The sequence below is a fragment of the Aplysia californica genome, unplaced genomic scaffold (assembly GCF_000002075.1).
Source record: "Aplysia californica isolate F4 #8 unplaced genomic scaffold, AplCal3.0 scaffold00131, whole genome shotgun sequence".
Classification (NCBI taxonomy): Eukaryota; Metazoa; Mollusca; class Gastropoda; order Aplysiida; family Aplysiidae; genus Aplysia; species Aplysia californica.
In genome coordinates, this window is record NW_004797401.1 from 352,708 (window position 1) to 364,213 (window position 11,506).

The 11,506-nt window shown below is 41.3% G+C and overlaps 1 protein-coding gene across 1 annotated transcript; it reads right to left on the bottom strand.

Moving 5' to 3' along the window:
- Positions 1-248: 248 nt before the first annotated feature.
- LOC101853309 (centromere protein X) lies at positions 249-8,839 on the bottom strand (the record flags this gene model as incomplete). Its single annotated transcript, XM_005096539.3, is given in 5 exon segments — positions 249-705; positions 2,512-2,568; positions 5,913-5,944; positions 7,854-7,907; positions 8,788-8,839. Coding segments are annotated over 5 exon segments (210 nt in total), but the record flags the coding sequence as incomplete, so codon positions are not given.
- Positions 8,840-11,506: the final 2,667 nt, after the last annotated feature.

An 11,506-nucleotide genomic window follows, 5' to 3' on the forward strand; every position in this document is an offset into this window, starting at 1 on the left:
GCCGATAACTTTTAATAGAGACAAAGAGTAGGAAAAAACGGGGATTTAAAAAATCCCTGTTATTACCGGATCCCTGTTATTACCGGGCCTGTTATATATGGTTTCCACTGTAATAAGATCAGAATCATTGAGGCTGGTGAAAGGAAAAGTTAAATAATGAGATTGCTTTTTCGATTTTCTCAAAACTACGTCATATGACTTAGTCATAGCACAAATGTGGATACAATTCATAGAAACAGAGCCGTAAGTCTTCATGTAACATGAATATTTATTGCTGCCGCTGAACAGGGCACATTGCATACACTATGCTTAAAAACAACACAAAAAAGAAACAACACCCCCCCCTCCCCCCAAAAAAAAACACAACAAACAACAACAACCAAGGAACCAATCCTAATGAAATGGTGACATCTCACACAGAAGAGAAATGGAATAAAAGATATTTACAATTCTAAAACATGTATCCTGGAATCTGCAAGTTTCAGATAAAGTAAAGTGAGACCTCTGTGAGTGTTTGTCAAAATAGTCACACTTCCCAGGGCTTCATAACAGCCAGATTCTTCGGTTGGTTCGTTCCATCTGCGACTTGCCGCAGGCTGTCGAAACACGTTTGACCCAAGGAATCAGGTACAGTGTTACTGGAACTGGGAGTGGCCTCTGTGGAGCCAGTGATGAAGTGCTGTCCCAATCTCACATGTCAAGTAGCTGGTAGAAAGAAAAATAAGAAATCAGGACCAATATAAGACAAGAAAAATCATGTACTGTATAAATGCATTTACAGTTAAAAACCCCCCCAGTAATAATAAAAAAGAAAACTAAACAAGGATAAAACAAACAAAACAAAAACCAAATATATAGAAAGTTAAACAAGCATAAAAGCTTTTCTGAAATGATTAGTACAGGTTTAAATACATACCAAAGTAAATTCGCCAGGAGCGCTTCCACCCACAGTAGTAAATTTTGGAACCTTCAAGATCAAGCTAAAATTTGCATGTTACACACTAGTTACAGGTGTACCAGTGAAAAGTGGCCCTTAAGGATTGTCTGTTAAGTTCGTCCCATTTGAGCCCTTTACATTGTTTGCCTTCACCGACTATGCTCTCGTTAACCACTATCCGACCCTTTCACAAGTCGAGATCTAACAAGGAAGAAGTCTACTACATGCAACAATCAGTGTTTTCGCCAAACAGAAGCCCGTAGATGTTAAGTACTCTACTCACTACAAAAAGGCCAAATGTTAGTTTTCATCAGGTTGACTTCCAACAGCAAGTCAGTACAACACAGTAGAGCATGACTATAGTGGCACCCGCTGCAGTGGGACCATCCCTACAGCGGGACCTTACTACCGGAATCCCCCTTTTTTGTCTCTATTAGTAACAGTATGTAAACTCAATTTTTTAACGGTGCTCGGTTTAGCGGGACAAGGAAAGGCCTAAACTTGGATACAGCAGGAGAGATCCAGCGAGCTCTAGCTGGGGGAAGGGGGTCGGGGGTGTGGGGCTGTAGGTGGGCTCCAAACAGGTAGTCAGCGGTGCGGTGTTGTGATTGGCCAGTCCAGTGATGAATGACATGGGGCAGCCGTCAGCGAGAGATGGTAAGGAGAAACGCGTTACGTGAGCCACTCCAAAAGTGATGTGACATAGTCACATAGCCTTAGGCCTAGGCTAGGTCTTTTGTTTCACCTTTTTTTTGGTAAGTGTTTTACTTTGCTCACAACAGCATAAGGTCATATGATGATTGCACAGGACACATGAAACGTTTTCAGTTTGATATGGTAGGAATTAATTTTGAATTATGCGCGGGTGACCGCCGAAGACTACTCTATCGATTTTGGACCATCAAGGGATCTTAAATAAAGTGCACAACTTGCACACAGGCCCTCAAGATTTTTCACCTTGTCCGAGAATGCAAGGTATAGATCTTTCCTACCATCAGATCAGGGTTGTGGCTGAAGTGAAAGACAGCAGTAAGAAGGAGGCAAGGCTGCAGAAAGTTTTAGTAGAGGTTTTACGGCGTTCGCAACGGCATAAGGTCAGTAGCCAAGAGGATGGGGTAAATGGGGATGGGGACAGAAAGTGGAGACAGAAGTAGACGACAGAACATGGTTAGAGAGCAGGATAGGAGATCATTTTAGAGAAAAAAAGTTATTATTGCTGTGGGGTGTCAAACCCGGGACCTATTGAATGAGAGGTGAACACTGCAAGCTCTAGACCACAAGAACCCCCTTTTGTTTCACAAATCAGCAGAAGAGACAAAGGCACCTCTAAAAAAAGTAGAAGGAGCAGATCACATCAGAGTACACACCAATCACCCTAATAAAGTACAACAGAAAAATAGTTTTGTGAAAATAACTCTCATTTTCACAATTTTTCTGCCGTGCACGGTGATTTTATTGGGAAAATGGACATTTCATCCTTACAACTATTTCTCTGTCTACCGTAGGAAAGTCCCCTACATTTCAATTGTTTCACTAGTGAGCAATACAAACACATATGATACAGAAAAACCAACCAGTTGAGGGAGGATTTTCTCAAAGTGTTCGAGAGTAACTTGGCTGTCCCCTTCATTCTGAAAAAGAGAAAAAAAACCCATTAAGTGATGAACTTTCACAAATGCAGTCAGGAAACTAAAGGATGACATACTGGTCAACTTAAAAGTTACAGTGTTGTTCTCACTGAACCACAAAATACGTAGCGAAATATGGCAGGGACGGGAAGGCAGACTGACTATAGACGCATATTTCTAAAAATGTCCAGCAAAATTATGACAACCACTAAATTGGTAGGTTTGATCATTCTATGACACACATCTCCTTGAATATTTGGTAGGCGGCAGATTGATCACATATAATCCAGTGAACTCTTTTCATAAACACTCATGAAAAGCATTATAAAATACATTGGCAGTGTACTTGATGTGTTCAAGATGGCATCAGAGCACGACTTATAATTTATTATTTAAAAAATGAATATCTAGATAGATTTGACAACTACTTCTGCAAGTGGACACTAAAAGCAAATTGTACCAAGACAATCTACATCGTCTTTACAAAAAGTCACAAGGTCGCAAAGCAAAATGTCACCATCTCACTTGCAGGAACCAAACTCGAAAAAGTTGAAAACCCAACCTACCTCGGGATAGAGCAGTTATTATGCAAAAACCATATCTGGAACCCGAAGACTAAGGCCAACAAGAGACTTAACCTTCTCAGACGGCTGGCTAGCAGCTCATGGGGAGCGGACAAGGATGCACTCAGACAGCTATATGTCGGCTATGTACGCTATGCCATGGAATACAACTTAACCCTGCAGACAATCTGCAGCAAACCAACTCAGAGGTCTCTTGACAAAATTCAGAATCAAGCTGTACGATTTATCTCAGGAGTTTTGAGATCCACTCCAACTGCAGCTTGTGAAGTCCACACAAACCTGGAACCTTTGGACCTTGGGAAAGAGGCAGCAGTTGTGGAGATGAGTGAATGCTGCAAGAGACTAGACAAGAACCACCCACACAGAAAGATCAATGAACAGAGACGACCAAAGAAACAAATCCACGGAAAATCAATACTCGACACAGCCACCAATTTAGTAGAAAAATGCCATCTTCCATGTAACAGAGAAATGCTGAAACTGTTAAGACCAGAACTCCCCCCCCGCCCTCCCCCCCCCAAACACCAACATCAAAACTTCCCTCATAAAAGAGACAATGAAAAAGGAATGTGACCCAGTAGAACTGAAGACCACAGCTCTCAAAACAATTGACTCCTACCTCAGTAATTCTATCCATATTTACACTGACGGGTCAGCCTTCAAGGGAACAACTAATGCAGGCTTTGGAGTAAGAATAGAACATCCTAACAATACATGTGAAGAACTAGTCGAACCTGCCCTGACGGCCACCTCTATAAGACGGTCGCCTGTACAAACGGCCACTTTCCATTTCCCCCCTTGCGTTTTTTCTATATAATCTGTGTAAAACGGGCACCTGTCCAACGCGGCCGCGGCCACCATATTATTTTATCACACAACCCCTATCACACTAAGCAATAACACCTGTCTTAGACGGCCACCTTAGTGACTCCATTCATTACGTTTTGTCATTAATTGTGCATTGGCCCCTGGCGTTGTGGGCGAGCCGTCATAATCTAATCACTTGTCGTTGTTGTTAGGTAGTCCCTCCAACCCATCATGTTGCGTAGGCCCCTCTCACTGTTGACCAATAGGTACCAATTTCCAGCTGTTGGTCAGGGAAGCGTGTGATCCCTCATAACCCATAAGCCCCGCCCAGAACTCATACACAAATCGTAAGTGAGATGAGAGGTCACTGTTTACCCAGTCTGTAACAAAGTAACAATGGACGTCAACATGGACTTGTGACAGAAGCGTCGCTCATTCTTCGAGTGGTGCCCACCCATATATTTGTTTTACCATAGCACTCGCTCCTCCTTGTCTGACACATTTAGTTTTATTGTCACCTTAGCACAAAACCAGCAACAAAATAAAAATAACAAACAAAATACAAACCACCACCACCACCACCAACAACAACAACGAAAACAACAATAATGCGGCTACTTTTGAATGGGAATGGGGTTTATTTTCTTCATCTTGATCAGTCCTGCCTAAGACAGCCACCTGTCTTATACTACGGCCACTTTTCTCCTTGACAATGGGTGGTCGTCTTACACAGGTTTGACTGTATTTGATGCCTGTGGTACTTCTTGTACAAATCATGAGGCTGAGGCCATTGTCATTGAAGCAGCAATCCTCCACCTAACCAATATTTTCACCATATACCCAGACAAAATCAAGGACACTGTAATCTTCACAGATGGAAAATCAGTACTCTAAGCTTTGGAAAACATGGATTTCGAAAGCCCAGCCTGCCTATTTGTGGCTCAACCAATTAACACTTTCATGCAGACCTATTGCCGTTGACCTGAATTTACACTGGATACCAGGCCACAGCAACATCCCAGCAAACGACAGAGCAGACACCCTTGCCAAGAAGGGAGCATCACAAACACAACCTCAAAACCCAGAATCACAACAGACAGTCAAGAACATCATCAAATGCAACACCAGGGAACAGTGGCTGAATGGATGGGCAGTGGGACAAACTGGAAGAGCTGTGTTTGCACACACGACTGCTCCCAACTAAAAAGATGCGCTTAACTCCCTGAGTAGAAGAGAACAAGTCACTATTTTTCGCCTGCGAACACAACACATCCCACTGAATTCTTACCTAAATAGGATCCACAAAGATATCCCACCTGACTGCCTGCTGTGTGACTGCCAGGATGAAACAGTATCACACCATCTCTTTTCCTGCTGTGCACTTAACGACCTGCGTAGCATCTACTTACCTGTCTCCCCAAATATCGGAAATACTTTATACAGCAACAAAACACAGCTGATAAAAACCTGTAAATTCTTTGCTATATCGACAGGCCGAAGGGCTAGAACCCAGATGGCCACTGGATCGGAAAAGTAAGTAAAAGTACTTGATGTGTTCAACCATTGACTGTACAGTCTGGGTTCAAAGAGCCCCCTCCCCTTCCCCAGCTGTTAAAGCATTATTATTCCACTTTGCTTCCTTGATCCGCATTTCTGAACTATCTCCCAGAATCTCTATGAATAAAATAAAATCAACAACAAAAGATTATTGTAAACTTTTTGTATCGTAATAGCCTATAGGTAGGAGGTGCTTATTGCTTTCTGTAAGAAACTGACAAGACCTTGTACTCCCAGCCCCCCTCTATATCACCATCCTAACACCCTTCAATGAGAGGAGGCTACTAGTGAGCTCAGTATCAAGGGCAGAAAAACCAAAAATAGTCAGGTGTCAAAGTGCAAAATCCCATTATATTCTATTTACTCAACCATTGTAATGGAGCATTAGATTTTCCTTACCTTTGCCTGATCTGCTGCACGTGTCAGGGCTTCTGAAATAAACAAACAAAAGAACACTTCAGAATAAAGACAATCATACTGTCCACAACATTACTTACACCGTCTAAGTTACACATGTGAGTGTCTGTCGTGTCATTTAAAGAGATGCACATCAATATATACCAAAAGTTACTTACAGTAGGGTAAAAGGCAGGAAAGCAGTTGCACCCTCCAACAATCTGAGACAAATGTGGAATACAGTGTACTTCACTGAAAAGTCACGCAATACTACAGAAAAATCTGAACTTGGTAAGAGAGCAGTCAGGGCTATACAATTGCTATGCAGCAATAAACTGACTCATCCACCAGCAGATGCGTGTGTCAACAAGAGCATAATCTCTCTTTCTCCCACTTGGCAGTTTTACATCATATCTTCTGCCAACTAGCTTTTGGATTTCCATTAACTGCTCTATTACTACCTCAGCCTGCAAGATCTTACTACATTACAACACCGACAGGTTGAACACGGAAGACTCGAAATCACTCATCCGTCGAATTGTGCCTGTGGTCCCGTTTTTTTCTTTCTTTATCTTTGTAAGAAAATTACGTGAAGCTCGAACACAAACACGGAATAGTCGAACTAATTACGCCGCTGTAGAGGTCTATAGTCAACGTCCTTTGAGGTGCACTTGAGACAAATTAATAATAACAATAGTATAAAATACGGAAAAAAGGCAGAGTCTGTAAAATATCATCTTTCTCCCTCGACAGAAGCAGCTAGCTGTGTTATTTTGAGCGCTGCTCGACACACATGCCTAGGCCTTAGGTCTAGCTAGACTTGTGTGGAGCGGGCAAGAGGAAGGGTTGTGCATCACATGATCTATTGTTTTGCCCCTAAAGTAGCAATCTTTGTTGCTTCCCTTGATTCTCTGACACAGCTGATGCCATAATACTGTTCATGTACCCTTGAACCACGGATCCCTTAAACTGCTGTATCGACGCCGGTCCCAACTAAATCGAGCTATCCCTGTTATACTGTACATGAATTTTTCCTCTCAAAGAACAATAGAAAAAAACAACTTACAAAATGGTGTACATTTGATTTGAAAGGCAGGAGCCCAGTGCTGCTGGGTTACTACTAACTCCCACAATTTGACCATTTTCAAATACCCTACTGCTAGTGACAGTTTTAAACACACTTAAAACCAGAGACTTCCAGCTCTTGGGCCTTGTTTAACAAGACAATTCATACTGCTCGCCATTACATAATCCCCATACAATTGGGCACAGATTACTCAAATAACTCAGAGATTGACAAATGTCTTCAACACATCCATAATTTGGGTAAACCGATAAAGCGAAACATTAGATACCAATGGAAGAAAATCAAGGGAAGTAACTTTGATAGTCCAATGGTAGGAAGATAAAACCACTGCAATGGATTTACTGTAGCAGATTCACTGCACAAAGCCGTTTGAATGACAGTGCCGTGTTTCATTTTGAACCTATCCAACCATTCTGTGCTACATGTTAAATCACAGCCAAGTTTTTTTTTGTGATGTCATTCGTTTTTGTCATCAGAATGAGACAAGAAATGGGGTTACCCTGATACTCTCATTGATGATGGATGTATTGTTTTGTTTTCCTTCATGCATGCAGGACAATTTGAATTCGGGACAACAATGACGAAAAACTTAAGCTGTTTTTTTTAATAGAAAATCTGTCCGATAAATCCATAAATGGGTGCTTGAGAAAACAGTGTTGCCTCTCAGTCAGTTCAATTGGGGAATGGCGTTTTGTGCGTGCTCCCTGTGATTTTGAGTTTTCAGTGTTCATGTTATCTGTGCCCAAATATATGTTGCCCCCAAAAACTAAAACTACAACAAAAACCAGTCAGCATTTACAAATTAACAGATAGTTGTCCTTTATTGCTGACATAATTCAGTCAGTGACATGAGTTACCTTTTGAGAAAATGCGCATCAGCTCCGTAACTAAGCACAGGGGTCGTTTCTTCACTGTGGGCAAACATATGAATAAGTACAGTGGAAACCTGATATAACAGGGATGGTGGGACCAGAAAAAAAGTCCTGTTACATCAGAAATGCAAGGGAAGTAAGCATTTGTGGACTTATCCAGCTGTATTAATTCATGGGTAGTTTCCCTTGCCACAATTACCCGCAGCCTTCTCTCGAGGTCATGTGGCAGGCCTGCGCATGAAACAACTGCAGCACAGAGCAGCCCTCTCTCGCTTCACCCGCTGCATGTGCTTGCAGTGGGGTGGCTAGCGTGGGTTTGCTCCATCACTGCGTTACTCTCGCTCTCTCTCTTACTTTTTACACATTGTTAGCAAGCCTTTGTCCCTGCTATAACCGATTGGGCTCCGACGACGCCCTGTTATTGCCAATAACTTTTAATAGAGACAAATAGTAGGGAAAAACTGGGATTTTTGGGGGGCCTGTTATATATATATATATATGGTTTCCACTGTAGTTGTAATCAGCAAAATGTATGATGTGCCAATAAAAATAAACAGCTACTTTATCAAGTGAAACTTTGTGTTTGGTTATTAAAGCAACTTATTATATATATATTAACCTAAACAGCTATAGATCTGAAATAACTAGAAAGCTGACAAAAAGAAAAGTGTCTATTCTTGGAGTTCAAGAGGTGTCATAGTGAGATTCAAGACTGAGTAGAGAAACAAAGAATGGAGCTTCTAATTATTTGATCCAACAAATTCATGCCTTAACTATAAGTTCAATCAAGTTCAACATTTTTTACTCCTGAAAATGTTGATCCAGCTTAATCTTAAAATCAAAAGTAAAACTGCATGGTACAGGATGAAAAATACCACAACTGGCTACCTCAGTCTGACTTTTCATAAATAAGACATACCTGTCACCTTCTCATTCTTTAGGTGCAGCTTCAGAACTGAAGAAACAGTTTTCTGCAAAACAAAGGCAGGAGAATATAAGATATATAAATATGGCATTATTATGCAGGGTTGGAGAGAGGGTAGATTTAGAATCAAATTCTGTTGCTCATTGATTTTATATAAACAACTGTGTTGAGAAAGAGCCATAGCAACTATTGTGTATACACAGTGGTCATGGTAAATGACAAGGCAAAAGTGTGACCACATCCATCTTTATGTTTGATTCTTCAAGTAAATCATTTCTTCAATAATTTGATAAATCAATAGACTACTACTATCTATCAGGTTCACCCTTTTTTGTACTTTCACTCCCATCTCATGCTGGGGGGTTTACTTCAAATATGTATACATAACATACGTATGCACTTTTCTTGTTCATTTATGTACCTCTGTTTTATATGAAATTGACTATACTATTCCATCGCAAGTTATTTGTTACTGAAACAAGATGATTTCTGTTTGAACTATACTACGCAGGCTATTAAATTAGAGTAGTAATTTTCACGCTTAGGTTCAATCCAGGGGGTTTTCAGTTCCCCCTTGAACGGCCCATATATATTTTTAGGTCAGGGGGGGCAAGCCCCCATGAAATATGCTGAAATCCCCCTAGTTAAAACCAAGTGAAATGGCTGCCATTATTGTGCACCCTAGGTGTAAATAATCTGGTCGTTTTTCTGCCCTCCCCCCTCCCCGGGGGTGCAAATAATCTGGTTATTATTCTGCATTTGTTAGTTGTTATTTAATATTACTTTTTCAATTGTCTTCTCAGTGGGTGGCTTGGAGAAAAAAAGTGTGTGTGTGTGTTGGGGTGGGGGTGGGTGGGGGGGAGAGGTTGTTTTATTCATTTTGTACAAACTTAGTTAGTTTTTGATTACTAACTCTGCTTTCTATTTTGATATTCTTGTGGGTCTTCTTTGGATGTAGATCTATGGGTGTGTGTGTGTGTGTGTGTGTGGGGGGGGTCACTCTTCAATTATCCACGAATAATGAATTGTGTAAGTGTTTCAGTTTCGAAAGTGTTTAATTTGAGCTTAAACTTTTCATAAGAACTCAACGCATCGCCAAGTTTCAGTGACATGAAGCTATTTTTGTTGTCTTCAGGGGCTTCCCTCGCCAGTTGACAAGGTCTCACCGTGGCAGGCCAGCTTTGCTGCTTAGTGCGTGATGGTTTACGTCACTAGGTTTCATCGCCGACTGCTTGGGCTGTGTGCGTGTGCCTGTGGGTGTGTGTGCACGCGCACGCATTTGTGTGTGTGTGTGTGTACAACTTTGAGGAGCAGGTAAACTTATGGAACGAGAATTGCTTAGACTTAGATTGTTTATAAAAGATTTATATAAATTAATAAAAAAACAAAACAAACAAATGGCGAGACCTAGTCAACAGTTAGTGGCGAAGGAAACCCAAGAGTTTTGGGGGAAACCCAGGAAGACGACAAAAATAGATGGCGAAAAATACGTCATTCATATATTTGGGCCAATCACAGGGGTGTGCTAGGTGCTCGCTGCAGCTTCACGTGTTTTAGATTCAGTGAGGAACCTGCATCCGCCAACTTGCAAAGTATAGGCTTAGGCTCCAACCGGAGATGGGGTGTCCAAATAAAAAAAATTTAAAGTAACGGAGGCGCAAAATAACGACTTCCCTTGCCTTAATAAAAATGGGAGGACTTCCGTATCGAGCGGCCACTATGAGACAGAGTAGAACAGAGCGGTCAAGGGGTAGGGGTAGGGTTTGGGTTAGGGTTTAGTTTTAGGTTTGGGGTAAGGTTAGGGTTAGGGTTTGGGGTAGGGTCAGGGATAAGACCAAGTCTCTTCTTAAATTATTTTTGTGTTTGTTGGGGTGGTAGCTCGTTACAGAAGTCCTTCCTTAAAAACAAGAAAAATTTTACTGCTCATTTTGAGGCTAGATTTGGCTAGATTAATGATTGTACATAACAAGATGGTCCACTCAGCCAAAAAAGTGTCTGCCGGAAGTCCGCGCAACGGCTCAGATGGCGCTTCAGTCTTTGTTTTGAAGCTCTCTTTCGTTTCTCGAGAAGAAGCATAGGAAAAGCACCTCTTTGTGTGCGCAGATCTACTGCTCTTCTTCAGCTGTTCGGGTGCGTTCAGTGTGGAGTTTTAGGTTTTTAAAATATTTTAATGACCTCTTCCCTCTCCTTCTACAGTCAAATTAAACGAAGAAAACAATCACCCCTTCCTCTGGAAAAGGTTCTTTTTCAGTGTAACCATTTTAGAAAAGCGTTCATCTGAAATTTGAATTCTTATTTAGATCTTAAAGAACTTGTTAGTTTCACTTTGATTTTTTCACACAAGTACTCTGTTCGCAAAGGGTGCGCATTTGCGAAGACGTTGCCACAGACTTTTGAGGATACTTTTTTTAATGGGCTCAAAGAGAGGAGTGGACCATCTTGAGGTAATTCTTACCTTCTGCGGCCCCTATGAGTTTGTTTCTCAGTGAGACCGCACGAGACTTCCGGTAGATGACTCTCGGGAATGCCAGATTGTCACGGCGTAACGTCATTTTGATGTTTCCCATTTTTATTATTTTGTTGCTATTTACGGTTAATTATTTTAATAAAATATAATTATAAGTAAATGTGATTTAAAATCTTGGTAAAATTGAAGAATTCCGGACCAACGGATTGGGTTCTTTTGCCTAGACCTCTATGTCTCAACCTTAGC